Here is a 20,193-nt window from a genome sequence, read left to right as displayed (position 1 = left end):
TCAATGTCTAGTGTACATTATTGTACTGTGCAAATGACAAATGCATGACTCTTGACTCTCTTGACTCTTGAAATAAGTAGTTAATAATAAACTATATGTTCTGTATTGATGTGTTACTGCAAAGCTTCTGGCACAGCAAGAAATCTGAGACTCGTTTATGAATCAGTTTTGCTAATTGGCTGTACATGTATTATTGTCTTCTACTCATTGTATCTTATAAATTTATATTATTATATAAATGTAGATAAAAATAACAGTAACTGTATGTGAGCAGTTAATGCTGGAGGCCATATAATTAAATATCCACTCTGTATCAGGTTTGTTGTAAAAATGATCAGTAACTACAGGCAGGAATTAGCTGCTGTATTCCATCCTATGCTTAAAATTATTGTCCAACTAATTACAGTAATTTTTAGCAAACATTAAAATGTTTTACAGTACACTCACAAGTGCTGTTCAACTAATTACAGTAAGTTTTCTTATGCTGTATAATGAACTATAATTGTCTCACAGAATGAACATTTAGCATAGAACTTTTTTTTTCCAACTAGTTACGGCTGAGAAGGAGGAAGTGCATGCAGTATACAAGTACTCATTTATTGTAATCAATCAATCCATGAATCAATCATTATATATTTATATCTTTATCATTATATTATGATATTAAATTATATTTGGACTTTGAAGTTGTTCCAATCTGCTCTTATTTCAAGCCTCAAGACATCAACATATTTAGACAGTGATATAGTGAGAAACTCTGTACTTTGTTATTAAATATGAATTATGAATCAATAATCTTTGAAAACCAAGACAGTGAGTTGCTTGATTTTAAACTTAACTTCAGTTTAATCTTAATTGTTTTTGCAGCTATTTCATACAGCAGTTAATACAGCAATATCAATATATGACTCTGTAAAGGTCTAGTTTAGATATCTAGCATCCAACATGCAAAAAAAATGTCACATTCATAACTCTAGATTTATTTAGTAATATAGGGCAAAACAAATGATTTTAAAATAATACGTTAGTGTTCAGGTCTCTCAGAGATACACACAAGACGAAGCTCCGCCTACCGTCGTCTCTAATTGGTTGATTTTTCGGCCCCGGTTGCGCACTCGGCTTTTTTATTGGTCGGTTGAGGCGCGTCATGTTCTTTCGATTATAGCAGCGCCAAACTCTACTGACTGCTGTGCAGAAGCAGTTTATCTGTTAATAAAAGTTGTGACTTTTGTTTTGTTTATGTCGTTATATCAGATGCGCACGTCTTTGCAAAAACAAGTTTAATATCTTCTAATAGCTCTTCGAGTCGGCGGCTGGTTAATTGATCAGAATATCACATGTGAGTGATGAGAACTGGTTGTAAATAAATTAATGTTTCTTAGTTTGTTAGTCAGTTAGCCATTTTAGCTAGATAACGGTATTTTAGCAGTTTGTTGCCTCTTTCCTATGCTGAACCCCACACAGCGTCCTTTCGGCCCTATAGTGCGCTGCTAAGGTTATTTTAAAAGAGTAATATGGTGTGTGTGTGTGTGTGTTTTCCAAGTGCAGAAAATGTCGCTGTGGCGCCACATAGTTGCTAAGCAGAAGGTTAGCCATGCTAATGCTGCGCGCGACAGTGTTTGTGTTGTTGCTAAGAGGCAGTCCGCTCTGCTGGGGCTTGAGCACTCGGGGAAGACAAGAAGTCTGTCTCCTCCAAAACATCCCGCAAACGAGAGCTTATTTCAACCCACTGCAGACTCCACTACAGGTGAGACAACCTTTTTAAATCACTTTACACATGTACGTAGTTGTAAAGGAAGCTAAAGTTGACAAAAATGCAACAGCATCTCAAATAACAAAGCAAAGAAATATGTCTAAAAAGAATAGGTAAACAACTGTACTGGCAGGGATGGCTGGTGTACATGTGCTAGCAGGGCTAAGCCTCTCTTTCTTTCAAGGGAAATAATAATACAATACAAAAGCTAGAGTGTTGGCATCCATTTTTTTTTGTCTGATCTTAACAAATGTCTTATTTTTACTTTTGTGGAACCACAAACATCAGCACCAATAAGGTACAAATACACAGAATGGTATGAAGTAGAGGCTGGGGCTGATTTCATTCTAGCCCAGTCTGTAGAGTTATGCAGCATATCAGTGACAGTCCTGTTTCCTGATTACATTTTGTGAAACATCCTCTAGATTTTGTGAAGCCCACTTTGCTGACACACCCATAAACATGTCATTAGCACTGGCTGAGAAGGTGCACATGAAATATAGGTATAATAAACATGAGCAAAGTGGATTACTTTCTTGATAACAGATTTTTCAGAATGTGTTTACAGACTTGAAACATTTGACTAAAAAATAGCAAATGCTGTTGCTAAATAGTGAAAGACAAATGATGAGATGGTGAGTTACAGATAATTAAATGAGCACAATTTAACCTGTATCTGCATGTAAGTGTATGTAATAACCTGACATGGTATCTCTGCTTACTTGTAGGTGATATTAAAACAAAGTCACCAGCAGTGATGAAGGATGTTCCTTTATCCCCCCTTTGCGGTTCTCCTTGCCGTTGTCGAGCTTCAGGCTCTTCTCTGGCTCAGTTAGAGAGCTCGCAGCTTGAGCAGCTGCTCTCTCAAAGTGCTTGCTTTGGGGAGAAAGGGCTCAAGCTCATCCACAGCCCTAATAAGGCCACCATCACTGTGGACTGTACTACAGCACAGGTATAATAACACCTTGGGGTTTGCAGCCGTACAAGTCTTACAGATCACTTAATAGGATAAACATCAAAATGTGTTTAGACAGCAACACACAGTTGTACTCGTAACATACATACATACATACATACATACATACATACACATGTCTGAGTGTCGACAATAAAAATTAAAACAACAACAAAAAAAATCACATAGCCCACCGGCCTGACATATTCCACAATCCCAGTATTATCGCACAGTTCCATAGACGTTGCTATTTAAATTTTTAAAGAAGTTGGTACAAATGAGTGTTTGCATGGGTTAAGTTTGAAGCTTGGCACTCTGTACCTTCTGCCAGAGGGTAGGAGGTGATACTCAGAGTGAAGGACATGAGATGGGTCAGCCACTATTTTCTGTGCTCTCTTGAGTATAGGCTGTTCATAAATGGACTAAAGGGACTTGTATCCCTTTTTTCCTCTGACCTTCATGGTAGTCTTAACAATGGAGATTTTAACTGCACTGTAAGATTACCATACCATGCTTGTATCCAATAACTGGTCAAGTTCTCCAATATGAGCAGAACCGTACGTTTCTGGCTGATCCTGTAGACTCTGATTTTATACAAAAATATAGCCTCTGCTTTAACCTGGAGTATAGACCATCACTGTGAGCTGTCCAGTTAAATGTATTATCTATATGAACACCCAGCATTAATAACAGTCGCATGGATTATTCATGGCGCTGCTATTAATCAATTATCACTGTACTATGGTCTCCTATGAGAGAAACAGAGGAGATGGTATTTGATCCCAGGGCCTGTTTAAAATGAGGTAGATAACCTTACACCACTGCACAAAGAGTACAATCTAAGAATAAATTTAAATAGACTATTGATCAGTCGCAGTACTTCTAACAGGCAAACTATGTATGATTGCTGTTATACTAAATATCAGAATGAACATGGCTTGTCTAATAGAGTTAGTGGACTGTAACTAACTGCTGTATAATTTCCATTATACCACACGCACTTGATGGGTTTGAGACCCTTTCAAAGGGTCAACCTCAAAAAAAATCACTCTCATTAGATGATGGTGATGGTCCTTCATAATCAGGGTCCACCACATTGTCATCAATCTTAAATGTATCCTCATCATTTTCACTGCTACGAAGATACATTTACAGAGCCTCAGCAGCAGAAAATGGCTTTCTGCTTGTCATTTTCAAACACAAAGCACAAGAGCGAGAGTACAATCCTTACAAGAGAGAGAGATGATTCACCAGGCTCTTTCCTCTCTCTCTTTTTTTTTTTTTTTCTTTTAAATATGCTTGGTTCACCTAAACAACTCGTGTAACTTAGAACTACACTACACAGCAGTGCATTTTGTGGAACTGCACAGAAAATTAGGAGAAGTCATGAAGTATCAGGCTAATTAAAAAAATGTTAAGCATGTTTTGTGAGCTGTCAACAAGGGTGTAGGTTAAAAAGCTATTATACCCAGCAGCAGTGTTTATTATAGACATGTTTACATACACGTACTTGCACACAAGAACGCAGACTATGGAATTTTACTGTTTGTGCACCGACCTATAGTTATGAAATAGCTCATAATAATTTACCAGATGTAATTATTGTCTCTAAGTCTAAATGCAGGGTTACAGTTTGTCAGTAGAGTTAGCAACTTGCTGTTTAAACATACATGAAAACATACATATGCAAGCCTGCAACAACGAGCAGGATTGGTTATGTGTCTAAAACTGTGTTAAGAACGTGTTCATTGTCAATTTCATTTATGTTGTTTCTTCATCCATGAACTGAAGCGTTTCTTCTTCCATGAAGATGTAATGTTAAAGCCGTTGCTGTACAGCACATGTAAAATGATGTACTGAATGAAATCATGGAAGACACAGTGTTGATCTCAAATGTTTTGTAGTTTAAAGGTAAGATATAATAAGATAGTTGATCATGTGTTTTGTTGCTAGGAACAAAAATGCAGTTGTGATTATCTCATTTGCATGATTGGTAAGTTGGTAACTGTAAGTTGCAGGTGTAAGACTTTCACTGTTGAAGTGTATGTGTGTGTTGTAGGTGGTGGATGTGAACAAGCAAGCCTGCAAGCTCTTTGAATACACACGCAGTGAGCTGATTGGGCGAATGCTGACCTTCCTACTGAAGACCAGTCAGATGACTGAGGACGTCTTGGGAGAGGAAAGCCTAGACTCTGCAGGCAACTTAATCACCATATCAGGAAAAGTGGTATGAACACTTGGGAGCTTTAGGAGGGAAAATAATCATTATCATTTCCAAATAATAAAAGCAAATGACATACATGATACGGATTGTCGGATGAAAAAATCTTCACAGGCAGTTCACACGTTGAATATCACAATGACAAAATTTCTTTCATCTTTAGTAACTGCTTTGTCCTGGTCAGGGTCTTGAACACTGGGCATGAGGCAGGAATACACTCTGAATGGGATGCCGGTCCATCGCATGCACACTCACATTGCAGGCTCATTCACACCTAGGGCAATTTAACATAGCCAGTTCACGTACTGGCACATTATTGTGAGGTGGGAGGAAACCAGAAACTCATGTGAACATGAGGAGAATGTGCAAAAATCCACACAGACAATAACATGAGCTCAGGATCGAACCAAGGACCTTGGAGCTGTGAGGTGACAACGGTACCTACTGTGAGAGGTAAAGGCAAGGCAGCGGCAGCCCAAGCGACGATTGAGCTCTTAGAGACTCATAGATCAAACTCCAAACAGTTTTTTTTTTTTTTTTTTTTTTTTTTTTTTTTTTTTTTCTCCTCTCTGCCTAGTTTGTCTATATTGATATATTGGTTTATATAGATGTGTATGTATTTGTAATTTTTTTACCTCTTAAGTGCAGTTATTCCTCAACATTGTGGTGTTTCCAACTTGGAAACGTATGCCCCATTCTTCCTTGCAGGTAAATGCGGTGAGTAAACCAGGCTCAGAGTTCCCGGTGTCTGTGTGGACATGCTCACATAATCACAAAACCTGCGTACTGCTTTTGGAGAGAGTGGAAAGGATATCGGCTCACTTCTCCTTCTCTAAACAGGTCAGATTTTTATATTTGTTGTGTAGCTCGTACTGTCGGGAATGATTGATCACACGTCAAATTATTGGGTGCACACTACCACATAGCTTTATCACATAGCCTACAAACTTAATTCAACCACATGAATGTTTTATCTTTGTGTTATAAATGTCCTCTGGCTCTCTTAGGAGCTACTATATTAGGGCTTTTAATTGCCCTTGTATGAACTGCTTTATATAATAAAATTAATGGTAGAGGTGCGCAGTAAGAAAAATAGTGTGTCATAAAGAAATTTTAATGTATTTTATATTAATACACTATTTTAGTTTTGATTGCAAAATAGTAGTGCCACATTAAAACCTACAAAAATCTATGTTGCTTTAGGGTGAGATTCTCAGCTGTGACTCCACCTTTGCTCATCTCCATGGTTACTGTGATGCTGAGGAGATGATGGGGCTTGCGGTCACATCTCTGATGCCAACACTTCATGTTCCGCTGCAGTGTCGGACTATACCAAAGGTCTGGAGCACTCTCTAGGATTTATAGCTGCTTGACCAAAAGCGTGTGTGTGTGTGTGTGTGTGTGTGTGTGTGTGTGTGTGTGTGTGTGAGCGCTAATGAGTATTATCCTTTGTAGTACTTCATTGCACCACCTAATGTACAGTGATATTTTGATGCTGTCATTAGAATGTGTTAAATGAGTTACATTATAAATAGCTCTTAAAGAGTGTAGGCTTCATTTACTGTTATTAGATTGAGATGCTTCTGGGCATGCCAATTTCCACTTGTACAATAATTTTAACAATGAAGCAGGAATGTGAATGTCTGAGTTCTTGTTTTTGTGATGTATATAGATTAAATGTCTTAATATGTGTCCTCCCATAGATGATGCGTGTGCAGAGGGTATGTGTGCAGGGCAGGAGTAACACAGAGCTGCGAGTGTGTGTGCGACTGCGTGCCGCTGTATCCTGTGGGAGGCCTTTGAGCCAGATAGGCAAATCCCCCTCTGCTGAACCCAGTGAATATTCACAAGCAGGGCTCAGTGATGCAGGAGCAGGTCTGTATTTATGCTTTGACTCATTATTTCCAAAGATTCAGCCTGATGGTGGACTAAATTACATGGTCCGCTTTCATTTCTTTTTAGTGTCTTTCAATGTTTTCCAACTGCAGCCACAGAGTCACTGCATAGCTTTGTGTTTTCCTCAGTCTAAAACACCATTTCACAGCATATTAACATCAAATAACATTAAACCACATCATACCACGAACTATCAAGCCCTTAATGAGCAGTGACCAGACTGCAGTTGAGAAACCCCGCTATGGCTGATGGTTGTTTTGACTAAACTTCTAACATAATACACCAGATTTGGCTAAAATTAAGGGTTCTGCATTCCTGCTGCAAATGGCCTACATTCCAACCTTTGTTCTGTTGCTCTCCAGTTGTTAAAGATGGTGGTGGTGAAGGCATGTGCTCGCCCCTCCCAGATGTGGTTTATTCTGGGTCACTGTGGACTTATGTTCCCTCCAGCAGCCTTCTGACACTCTACCCCAATGGCACCATTAACAGTATCGGCAGCATCTACTGTCCCCTGCTGATGGGATATAGCATGACTGAGCTTTTAGGCAAGGTACTGCTCTGATATGTGTACTGTCTCTCAAAGAAAAACATACAACTTACTTTATAAAGTTGATGAATTAAATGAAAAAATTCTGCAAATTCGCATATTTTGATAACTGGAGTAATTTGCTTAATTACAAGCACTTCCTAAGTGTGAAATATCTTTAACTAGATGGGTCATGTCATAAAAGCCATCTATAATGTGCATTTGTTTCTCTGTGCATGTGTGTAGAAGATCACCTTCTTGATACCAGCCTTTTACGAGATGATGTGTGCCTTTGACAGAAGCCCCAGTCCAGTATCTTATCATGAAGATGGCTCAGCATCCAGTTCTGCTAGTAGCCACACAGGTATATGCGCTGTCTCTGAGAAATCTGCTGTGACCTGGTTTATCTCAAATGATTTTGGTAGAGATTTCACTTTCTTTCATTAAATCAGACATGTTACTGTTTGACAGTGCCCTGTGATGGACTGTTGTCCCATCCAGGGTGCTTTCCCGCCTCATGGCGAGAGTTCCTGGAATAGGCTCCAGAACCACCATGACCCTGACCAGGATAAATAGGTTACTGAAGCTGAATGAAGAAGTGAATACTTCAACCAGATTTTTTTTTATTTTATTTTTTTTTTTTTGGAACATACCAAAATTCACTAGTTATTTAAACTGAGTCTTAAGCCCATTTTACAGCAGTTAATAGCCGCACCAGGTCTCATATGCACCCATGTTAATCAAAATTACACTGGTGCACGCAAAGCACTTTTTTTGCTCAAGTTCTGTTTCTGGCCATAATTATATATTTCAGGCCATAATTATACTGGTAATGGGCTCTTACACAGAGGGATTGTTGGAATAAGCATTGTTAATGGTGTAGAAAAATAGCCCATGTGCAATTTTATTAATTTTTTTCTTTGCCCTTAGTCTGTAAATAAAATAAAACATGTATGTGGATATAAAGTGGACCAAAAAAATGAAAAAGAAAAACAAACAAAAGTTTTAGGTTAATAAGGAAAAGGGGAAAAAAATGTACAATAACCTGGTTGCATACCCGTTTATAATGGGGCATGTCAATGAAGTGATTCCGAATAATCCCAAATGGCTTCAGCTGTTTCTGTAGGATTTTCTTGATATCTTGGTTTAATCTGACTGCTGAAGTGCTGGTCTGCAAAGAGCTTACATAGCATCTATGGGATCTTATTTTTTGAAAGGTATCGATCATGAAATGGGTACAAAAGAATTTCCAAAACATTGGAACACTGTGAAGGGCACAATCAAGATTTTTTTTCCTCACAAAAATAACATCTAAGCCCAACTAAATTATCCCCTACCATGTGGTAAAATGTGTTATGGTCAGATGAGACCATGGTACAACTTTTGGGCCTAATTCTAAAAGATATGTTTGGTACAAGAAACAAGACGGCTTATCAACCAAAGAACACCACACCTACAGTGAAGCATGGTGGAGGCAGCATCGTGCTATGTGGGCTGCTAATCATTAGCTAGGACTGGGGCTAACTAGTCACGTTAGAAGGAATCCTGGATAGCTCCAAATACCAATCTATTTTGGCACAAATCAGCAGGTCTCTGTTATACAGTTGAAGATGAAGACAATTTTCAGGTTCCAGCATGATTATGAACCACAGCACAAACCCAAGTCAACAAAGGAATAACTTCACAATAACAGGAATAACTTCAACATTTTGGAATGGCCCAGACATTGAATTGTTGACGATCTGCTTTAATCTTTAAAAAAGTTACCTAACTTTCTATGGATCTTGCACCATTTTATAGTTAGTAATTCTAGGCCAGCTAAAAAATTAGGTGGGGTCACAAGAGATTTGGGCCCTTAAATTGAGGTCAGGGGCCAAAAAAAAGTTGAGAACCTAGGCCCATAATAATCATGTAATGATTACATTTTCTGTTCTGGAAATCAGGCAACTCATGCTTTTCAACAGACTGGTTTTCACTGCAGTTACAGTCCACCTTGCAAGCAACAAAAGTTGTTCCTTGTGAGTTTGAATTTTTAAAGAAATTAATTGTTGTGAAGATAGTAACTGAAGTTGTGAGAGTGGAGAAATTGGGGGGTGATGGACATCATACACGGTAGGAGTAGTCCATCAGGCAGTCGTCTATATTTATTTTGCTTTACTGCGTCATAACTTACTGTAGGATTAAGAAAGTCAAATAACAGGAAATGTATGGCCATCTGTCCATTTGTTACCTGTTAATGCAAAGGCAGGAGTAAAAACTAACATTATAATTTCATTTGTTCTTTTATTTTCTCTTCTATTTCTTTCCTCTGATCCACCTAGACTCCTGCAGATGCTCTAATGGAGGTGGTGTTTTAAGCCCATCTGCTTGTGCTACCTCAGCCAAGGAGAATCATCAAGACACATGTAGTGAGTGCTCTTCTTTCTGTATACAGTCACAGTTTCATTCCCATGGAGATGGAATTATGGACAGTTATTCCATATTTACTGGGAGTGGCACATTTAGTGCCACTGAAGTATAGTGTATACTTCAGAGTCCAGTAGATCTGCTGTTGTGTACATGCTCATTTACAGCCTCGACTCTCTTTACTCCCTAGTGCTCGTTATCTTACACTTGCCTTACCCTAAATAGGAATGTTGGTGTTTATTATTATTTCTAATGTGTCCCTTAGGCTGCAAATGACATTTAATGCTAGGTGCTAGGGGAGTCACAATGCAGAAAAATCTGAGTATGTGCATCATGGGAATCAGCATTCTATTAATTATGCATCTAATGCAGTTGCACTGTTTGAACACCAGAGTCTGTGCAACCCATAGATTTATAGTACAAACACCATTTCTGGAAAAGTTGAGAGATTTTCTAAAATGCAAGAATCTGTGATTTTGTTAATTCTCTTGAAACTTTATTTAACTGACAAAACTACAGAAAAAAGATTTCCGATGTTTTAACTGACCAGCTTAAATGTATTTTGTAAATATAAACATTTGGAATTTGATGCCTATGTCTCTCTAAAATCCCAGTATATGCCTCTGCATCAATGGTACCTTCCAACATATGCAGGTCAGCCATGCACCCCCGTATCATGATAGATGTTTGCTTTTGAACCTTTTGCTGATTATAGTCTGGATGTTCTGTTTTGTCTTTGGATGGATGTATGGCTTTCTCCTTGCATAATAGTTTCAGGTTGCATTTCTTGATGCAGTGACAAGTTTTCCTAAGTATTCCCAAGCCCATGTGGCAATATTTATCACAGTACTCACAATAATACTGCAATATACAGTGCTCAAGAAGTAGCTGCGGAACTCGTTTTTACATTTTTACTGACTTTGGAGCTCTATGTCTAGTTAAAATGAAACCTCGGGTGCTGCTATAGAGCTCATTATGTTTCAGTCGATCATTTTTCCCATGTCAGAGACTTTATTTTTATTCTTAGCATATTTTGGTGAGAATTTATACATTTATTTGTTTATTTTTAAGATATGGTGAACCTGTAGTACATTTTGTTTACAATATTAAACCTCTGTTCGTAGCAATTTTAAATTTTAGTTTTATACAGATATAATGGAGCCCAGTTACCTTTGTACCCAAACCACAAGAAGGATGCACTTAACACTGTAGCAAAATGGAAGTGATTCTCATTAAGTCTGGTAATGAGGAATGGTGAAGTAGAAATGAATATAATGCCCAGGTTCACTGTATATGAAATGGACCAAATAAATAATCTTTTTGTACTGTCTATGTTTAAGGTCCTAAGACTGTGCTGGCCAAGGACAGTATGTTGTGCCCAGCCCTGAAGAGGAAAGGAGTTGCTGCAAAAGGGAGGCGAGCCTTCGCTGCAATCAGGGCCAAGCAGGAGCATCAGGCCCCTACTGCCATTACTGTTCCTGCAATCTGCCCCATGCCTGCAAACAGGTGAGCTAACCTCTTACTCATCAGTAAGTTTGGGCAGTAAAACAGTCCTGAAACCATTGCATCCGAACTGCTCGCCCACCTCCCTGTTGAAGCTACTGTTATTTGCCAGTAGAGACATCGGATTGACTCATAGTGGAAACCAGTGGGAGCTTGGACTGTTTCTGACAGTTAGCGCATCATAATATTTTTAATCAAGCTTCTTACTACTGAAATTGTTTTACTGAACAAGTAGCAGAGACAAACATTTTAATTTTCTCAATACAGTATATACTACCTTTTTTGTTTTTAAACTGACCAAAAATACATAATTTAAGAAAGCAGTGTTTATCTCCACTACTCTGGCATTAAAATTTTGTCATCGGGTGGTTTGAGACGCTTTTCTCTTTCAAGTTGATGCAGAAGAGTCGTTTTTATATGGAATTAGACTTTATGGAAGTAGGTTGCCCATTCAAATTTAAATCTTGTCAAATTTGAGAAGAGTCATACAAATGTTTCTCTGTAAAAGAGTTCTGAGTAAAAGTCATACCTTTCTTTTAAATAAATGACAGGTCACTGAGCTCTGGGTTTAGTGCAGCTGTCCTAGTTGTTTAATGATTGTTGTTATGTGATAATCATTTGTTTCATACAGTTTAGAGGACACGGCAGAGCTATGCAAGGAGGCAGCTGCGGTAGTAGCCCAGTGTGACGAGTCTGTTCCAGCCGATTCCACCACAGCTCTACTGCACACCTTTGCTTTGCTTGAGTCCCAGGATCACTCAACCTCACCCCGACTCCAGAACTCCAGCTTTGAGGTGATCTCCCTTGGCAGTCGCTCATCCTCAGGATTCTGTGAAAAGTGGGCAGGCCCTGAGAAACCAGACGACACACAACAGGAAGAAGAAGTAGCAGATTCAAGCAGCTGCTTCCTAGACCTGGATGCTAACGGTGATGCCATTGCACTTGCCATTGGAGAGCTGGAGCTAAGTGAGTGTGATACGGCTGAACTCCTATGCACACCATCGCCTTGCATTCTGGAGTCTGAGCCTGAAACTGAGCCCCCTGACCTCCCAAAACACAAACTTGCTGAGCAGGAATGTCTGGGTGTGTGTGTCAGTCCCTCACCGAAAGAGTTATCACTTTTAGAGGGAAATCCAGAGCAGTGGAACGCTGAGTTGAAAAGTTCAGAACAGTATACTCCATTCTCAGAGCTCTGTAAAAGTGGGATGCTGTTATCAAGTGACAGACCAGCAACCTCCACCCCAAAAAAGCCACTGTCCACCTCTGCTAGACCACTCTCCCCTCTCGCCCTGATACAAGAGGGCAGGTTTCGAGCCAACTGCTACCACCGAGATGGAACACCTATTGGTATAGGACTATACTCTTTATTATTGTCTTATTTAAAGTTTTATAATAAATGAATATTTTGTTTGAATTTTGAATTTGCCCCCTGCAGCACGACATATTTTTTCTATGTTCATGGAGAAAAACTATGATCTTGTATTCTTGTATTTAATATATCTCGTATATTTTCTGCCGTCACAAGGAATCTACTAGTCACATCAAGGCTTTTCTTTACTCATACTGAAACTAAATGGACAGTAGTAGCGATCTAGCAGTGGCTGTGGGTCTAAACTCTGGCTGTATGCTTGTATTTTTGTCGTATAGAGGTGCAGTGCGACGTGCGCAGAGCTACTCTCTCTAGTGGAGGTGCTTTGTTCTGTGTGTGGCTGAGTGGGAGTCATCTATTCCTCCACCAGCAGGAGACACTGCAGAGCACACAGACCTCCACAGCAGAGTCTTCCATTGAGGATGGCTTAGCCTCCAGCCTGCGAGAGGTGAGGAAAAGAAATATCACATCAAGAGCAATGGTTCAGCTGTTTATTTGCATTTTCTATATCAATTTATATGGTGCTTGATGTCAGCAAAAAAATTTAAAAAATTGGTTTGTTTGTCCAAGGGGCTACTCCTCTCCTTTTTTCCTTTTTTATTCAGATGATCAGTGAAGCAGACCATGGTAAGGGTCTGCGCTCCTCCATGAGCCTGGAGCAGTCTGGAGCATGTGAAGGACAGTTTGAGGAAGACTACCTTCCATTGCGACCCATAGGGAAGGGAGCCTTTGGTGTTGTCTGGCTTGTTTCACGACGTCGCGACGAACAGGAGGTTAGAACTGAATGGAGAACTGAATGGCTGAGACACTTAAATTTTCTAGTCTGTGTTTTTATTGTCCATATTCTGTCCACCTTATCTTTCTACCTTCCCTTTCCTTGATCTCAACCTCTTGTTTTCACTTTTTCTCACAGGTGGTAGTGAAGTTTATCAGGAAGAGCAGGGTGGTGGGCGAGTGTTGGGTGGAAGACCCTGACCTGGGTCAGGTCACTCAGGAAGTGGCCATACTCGCCCGATTGTGCCACCCCAACATTGTTAAGGTACACACAAGTTTTTCAGCTAAACACCATAAACTGATTCTTTTGAAGATCACTTTTTTGGATGGATGAGATATCCAGGCATACGTCTGTAATGATGTTTGATTCACACTGGATAAGTGGTGTCTGTATAAATTATAGAGACGAGTGTCTTCAGGTTGTATGAATGGTTGTCCTTCAAAAAAAACACTTAATTTTATACAAATTGTTTTGACTTTTATTATATATGGCCACTCAAGTTATGCTTGATCATTAGGTTACATGTATGGTTGTATCTGTGTTAAGAACCCAATACATTACCTAAAAGTCTTTTTCAACATCACAAATATGTATTGTTCTGAGCTTTAAACTCAGCCGATACCCGGTCTCTTTTTGATTTCAGTAGGAGACTATTGAAGAGTGCTTCCTAAAGTGGCTTTATACTTGGGGGGAAAAAAACAGCGCAAACGCCTTTTCCCACAGGATAAAATGGAATCTTTATCAGCATGTTAGTTCAGACAGGATATGCATTTTATATAAAGGAAAAAACAATGTAATCTTTCCAGACACATGCACATGCAGTCCATTTACAAATGACTAACATGACAGATTTGGAAGAGACTAAAACCCTACCTCCCTGTGTAAAACTAATCCAGACCTGATTTGAGATCAGAGAGGGGCTGAGTGCTTATTTATAGTCAATCCTTGTAAAGGATTTACGTGTCAGTGTGTAATGTGTATAATGAGAAGTACTTATGTTGTTTCTACCCCACCTGATGGTGTGAAAGTCCCTACGTCTGTTGCTGAAGCCATATTTAATCAATTTTTTCTTTGTGAAGGTGCTGGAGGTGTTCGAGAATGAAAACTACTTCCAGATGGTGATGGAGAAACATGGAGATGGCCTTGACTTGTTTGAGTTCATTGACATGCAACCCAGGCTGGATGAACCACTAGCCAGCTACATCTTCAGGCAGGTGTGTGTAAGCTGCTAAATGTGAGAGACCTGTCAGAGTACACAAGTAGGAGCTGTTGAAGAAGGACCAGGATTTGTTAAAAAATAAATAAATACCAAGAATAATCTGAAAGTGTGTGTGTGTGTGTTTAACAGTTGGTGTCAGCAGTGACTTACCTTCGTGGGAAAGGCATATTGCACAGGGACATTAAAGACGAGAACATCATCATAGATACAGAGTTTCATATCAGACTGATTGATTTCGGCTCTGCGATCCCGCTGGAGCCAGGCAAGCTCTTCCATGCGTTCTGCGGCACACTGGAGTACTGCTCACCTGAGGTGCTGCAAGGAAACCCGTATGTACAGAGCTTTAACATCTGTTCCCCACACACACACACACACTAAACATGCTCACATGGTGATATCCTGCTTTTGGCCTAATTTATATCCATATTTTTGAGATGTGAATTTTTTTGAGACATCACATTCAGTTTTATTTAGTGTGACCTGTGTATAATTTAAATATACAAAATACTTATTCAAATTCTTTTGTAAGTGTCTAAGCCCCATACTGGTACTGTAAATATCCTTGTACTTTAAAGACAGAACACAGTATTTTAAAATGCACTTATGTTAGTAATATCCGTGATGGCACAACTGAACAAAGCCAGGGCTCAGAGACAGATACCATTCCCACAGTTTGAAGTTTGAAATTATCACTGAAACAGTAGGCAAGTTGTGGTAAAGCTATTGATGTGTTTTCAGTGATGCAAAGCATATTCTTTACACTACTGAGTACTTAAATAAATTGGACTTAACAAGTATTTGGGGCCTTGGTGAAAAGAGCTTGCATTCAGAATCTCCTATGATGATCTCTTATAAAGATGAGTCATGTTTTGGTAGATGCTTTCTACTGAGGTTGTTATATTATACTGTGTGTAGGTATGAAGGACCGGAATTGGAGATGTGGTCTCTGGGAGTACTTGTATATACCCTGCTGTTCAGTGAAAACCCTTTTTGTAGTGTGGAAGAGACCATCCAAGCCAAACTCAACATCCCTTGTGACATCTCTACAGGTACACTGTGTGTATGCATGTCAAAGATGTAGATGCCAACCCCAGTGCTCTGTATGTGGGGTTAAAATTTTTCTTGGACTTGAACTTGGACATGTTCACCATGTATAAGGTGTGTCATGTCCACAGTTACCAAAAAAAAAACAAACAAAAAAGTCGAACTCAAACTCTGTTGACCCCCGTAGGCTTCTGTAGATAAATTGGAATATCCACCAAATGCAAATGGAGTTCTGTAACCATATTGCACTTAATATTGCAAAACAAATGCAGGCGAGCACAGAGGTGAAAGCTCTACTCCCTGTGTTCTAGACGCACACAGCCACACCCAGGAAAAATGGCACTGAGTAGATGATGTGTAATTTCTGTTGTGCTGTGCTGCTCTCACCTGACCCTATCTCTCCCGTGCTGACTCCCACTGACCCTATGCTTTGTTCATGTCACAGTCAAATTGGAAACAAGACTCACAGATTTCTTGGTACAGATTAAAAAATTAACAATAAGAAGTGGGACAAAACGTACTTGCGTGATTGTCAGTTTACATGGGTGAGGCACCCAAGTATGAGTAGCCTAAACAAGAGCCTTGTGATGCTATACTGCACTCTGGGCTCTCAAATAAGCCTAACAAACAGCTAAATCATACAAATTGTGTGCCTAAACTGATGGTGTCATCAAGTCTGTTTATTAAAATATCATGACCAGGTGTTGAGTGCTGCACTAAAGTTTAAAAAAACACCCCATAGTTTGGGGCAGCAGTAAGTCAATGATTGATTTAGCAAACGCTGACTCTACTACAGATAGTAGAGAGTTAATACTGATTTTGTGTGTGTGTGTGTGTGTGTGTGTGTGTGTGTGTGTGTGTGTGTATTTCTAGATTTGTACAGTCTGCTGGCTGGTTTGCTGCACCGAGAGCCGAGTGAGAGAATGACACTAGAGGAGCTCCTGCAGGAGCCATGGATCCGGCAGCCCATTAACCTAGCAGAGTACAGCTGGAGTGAAGTGTTCCCCTGCAATCATGGTAACGCGCGCACACACACACACACACACACACACACACACACACACACACACACACACACACACACACACACAGCTGTGTGTTTAGGCCTGATTTTATACTTGATGCGTGTGGACATAGCACCCACGTGAGCAGCACTGTCCTATGTAATTTATGCACATCTGCGAGCTTGAAAGCAACATCCACTAGCACGTCACAGACAAAAAATGCCTGTCCAAGAGGTTGCCATGTCATCCAGTAAAATGTTTAGAGATTGGATGCCATATTTGTCTCTGTGCACCAGCCATGAGATGTGAAACATAACGATGAACTGTTAACATTTCTGTTAACTGTCCGCAGTCATTCTGATTGTGGTCATGAGCTGCATCACAAATGGACAGCTATGCCCTTACATTTAAAAACATTTACTAATCTAGAAGATTAGAATGCAAGACAGACTGTAGTTATTATGAGGAATTATCATTGTAACCAGCAGTTGAACTGATTTAGAGTTTGAATTTGAACCAGTGTCAACGTCAAGGTCACGGCAAGGTCAAGTGTCTGAAATAGTCTTTGTCCAATTGCTTCCTTGCTATTTAAAGCACATTTTATGGGTAGTTCTGGCATACAAATTAATAAAAAGGACTGAACTTCAACCCGGTGCTACTTGCTTTTTAATCGAACACTAACTATAATAGGGAAATAGGGAAACCCATTTGTTAATACTCAAAATCTGTGTAGAATTGTGTATGTGTGCTATTTCAGACACAGCTCTAGTTTGTTCAGTCTGTTGCAGACATTGCCTCACAACGCATTATACTGCCCCCGCTATTTACATTGGTATTGCACTAAGCATGTGTCATTTTAATTTTTTTCAGATGCGCACAATCGATGTGCCAAATGAACACAGGATATGTGCGGCTGCCATTTTGTGTGCACTTGTTAAAAGTATAAACTCGGCCTGGCATACAGAAGATGTACAGATGAGTCCTAAACCTACGATACACTGACACTTAGCGTTGTTCGTAGTCTCTTAACACAATCTTAATTCAAGCCTTATAATATTGGTGTTGGCTTTGTTTTGTTTTATAGTGAATCAGTAATTAGTAATTAGTAATAAGCAGCATGTTCAGGCTACACTAATGGTGCTTCCTAATACTGTAATTGATGCCATCTTGACTCCTCGATCCTTCATCTTTTAGCTGTGACCAGAAAGTTGATTGAAGTCTGCCATTTTTAAGGACGTATTAATTCTATAAATGCACACAGAAAAATCAAGGAGAGGTCAGTGCTTCCTGTGGGGAAGTCTTGCTTTTATTGTAGCATTTATCTCGTAAGCCTACATGCTTCATCTCACCTGAAGTATTTAATTTGAATTAAACAATAAACAATAGACCCGACATGGAGAATATTCCAGATATTGGAATATTGGCTGCTCTGCCACCTCACTGTCTTCATATTCACAGCAATTGTGCATGTTTGGCTAATTTTAAAAAGGAGGAAATCTACACCATCTCATAGTTTTCAAAGCTGGCTTAGTGAGATGGTTCCCCCCTTCAGGTAGAAAGAGTGTTTTACTTGCTTGGCACTCTCCGAAAAATTTAACAGCAACAGAAGTTAAACCTGATGCTCCGTTTGTGTGGGTGATTTTTAACTACAGCATTCACTTTGTATTTTGTCCATATTTGTGTCTATTATTTGAATTCTCTTATCTGTTTAATTTATTCCATACGCGCTCTTTAGTTATTCTGTGGAAGATATGGATGAGGTTGTGGGATTTTTTTTCCTTTTCCATGTTGTATTTTATATACCACTTTTTTTTTTTTTTTTATAAAATACTTGGAAAAATGGATACTAAAAACATAGTCAGTGACGATTTTAATGCCCTTAAGAGAAGTCAGGTGATGAGAAGAAACTTTTTATAATTTAAAGCATCATTTAAGCGTGTTCATGTGCAATGTTTTGATTGATGTTAGTTCAGAATGTTATTACACCTTGTTGTGTATGCTCGATACCAGCTGTCAGTGTTTTCTGTCTTTGAATCCTTTCCTCTAGTCCTTAGAGGAAGGAATTAAGAAGCAAGGAGACAAGTAAGTGTCGTTAAAGAAATGAGAATTGGTCCTTATCTTGATTAAACGTAGACACGCTGCCTGTGCATGTTGTCCCGTGAGAGCCTCCTGCCCAAGCCCTCTGATGTGTTACTGCGATTGTCAGACAGCTATTATACAGATACAGACTCTTTTGAATGTATTCAAGGCAAATGTACAGTTGAGAAAACAGATGATGTTTTGAAGGTGCTTGAACACATCATGTATCTTGTGATATAATAAACATGAATCTGAGTTTGGAGAGATTTCAGTCTTCAAATGGTAAAGACTTGTCTCACAGATTGTTGCTTCAGTTTCTGTTATTGTGTTACCAAATCCTCCACTATAACTATCTGGTGCTGCATATCTTGAATAAAAGTTAAGAGCTTTTTACTGACCTCCACTGCTCTGAAACTCCAATTATTTTATGTGCTACTTCCTGTTCATATGTCTCAGTTTCTACTGAAAAAAAAAATATTTTAAAAGGTATTTTTAAATTTGATTTTGCATGCTTATTGTTTTATCAGTTCATTATGGAATTGATTTGTCTTTTTCTTTTGTGTTACAGACTCTTCCGAGCAAAATCGGTACAGTCCTGATATGCAGCACTCACTCAGCACTCAGGCCAGCACTCACGGTGCCACTGATGAGACACCTCTGCAGGATGAAGATGATGAAATAGAGGAAGAAGAGGATGAAGAGCAGAGGAGAACTATGGCAGCACTGGAGTCTGAACTAGTCAAGTATCTAACTGATAACTGAAGACAGAGGACGCTTTAGGGCTGCTTTTGAACACAGACCTGCAATAAGAAAAGGTTAAAATTATGAAAAAAAACAGAGGTGGGGAAAAGAAAGAAAAAACACTGCGTGCTGCTACTTTTTCCAATTGTTTTTGATATTATTGTGCTTGAAGACTTTGGCTAGCTTGAACATTGAATTAACGGTCAGTCAAGATCCATGATGTCCTGCATGAACACCTTCAAAATACATCAGTCTTTATTTCAACACTGAATCGTGTTCGAGATGAATGGCATAGACGGCAGAGACAGGACTAGTCCATGTTGTGAAATAAATGTGGCTGTATTTGGCACTGGTAATGTAAATCACAGATTAAAAAGGCATTGAAGGTATGAATTGTTGCACTCTTGGTTTCAGAACACTGTTTTCATTACTGTTTTTGAAGAATGAAGTAAGTTTTTAGTAACGTATGAAATACTGTAAAAGCATTTAATAGTGCTGTGCCTGTTTTAAAAGATGTAGATCTCCATGCATGCATTGATCATTTAAGGAACAGCCTTGAAATGCATGGTTTAAAGAAGCAGTTGTGTAAACAACTCATTTTAAGTTGATTTTTAAAACTAAATTATTTACCTTTTAAATATTATATAAAACATTTCACATTAATAAAATCGTGTCTTCTTATTTTTTTTTATCTCGAATTTT

General features: G+C 39.0%; 1 protein-coding gene across 2 annotated transcripts; it reads left to right on the top strand.

Annotated features, from left to right (window-relative positions):
* Positions 1-1,140: 1,140 nt before the first annotated feature.
* pask (PAS domain containing serine/threonine kinase) lies at positions 1,141-20,183 on the top strand. 2 transcript variants are annotated; one of them, XM_026925135.3, is made up of 20 exons: positions 1,141-1,339; positions 1,549-1,747; positions 2,482-2,705; positions 4,768-4,935; positions 5,638-5,769; positions 6,133-6,267; positions 6,633-6,804; positions 7,188-7,375; positions 7,598-7,715; positions 9,673-9,759; positions 11,098-11,263; positions 11,892-12,607; positions 12,908-13,077; positions 13,235-13,402; positions 13,543-13,668; positions 14,484-14,618; positions 14,753-14,952; positions 15,539-15,672; positions 16,541-16,684; positions 19,319-20,183. In XM_026925135.3, the coding sequence occupies exons 2-20, from the start codon at positions 1,552-1,554 to the stop codon at positions 19,510-19,512; spliced, it is 3,573 nt and encodes a 1,190-aa protein (XP_026780936.3). In that variant the 5' UTR covers positions 1,141-1,339; positions 1,549-1,551; the 3' UTR covers positions 19,513-20,183. The 2 variants fall into 2 exon arrangements, with proteins under 2 accessions (XP_026780936.3, XP_026780935.3); XM_026925134.3 differs by having other exon boundaries at positions 1,544-1,747.
* Positions 20,184-20,193: the final 10 nt, after the last annotated feature.

This window comes from Pangasianodon hypophthalmus, chromosome 21, assembly GCF_027358585.1.
Source record: "Pangasianodon hypophthalmus isolate fPanHyp1 chromosome 21, fPanHyp1.pri, whole genome shotgun sequence".
In the NCBI taxonomy this organism is placed as follows: Eukaryota; Metazoa; Chordata; class Actinopteri; order Siluriformes; family Pangasiidae; genus Pangasianodon; species Pangasianodon hypophthalmus.
Note: the sequence above shows the minus strand (reverse complement) of the source record. Positions and strands in the feature narration are given on the sequence as shown.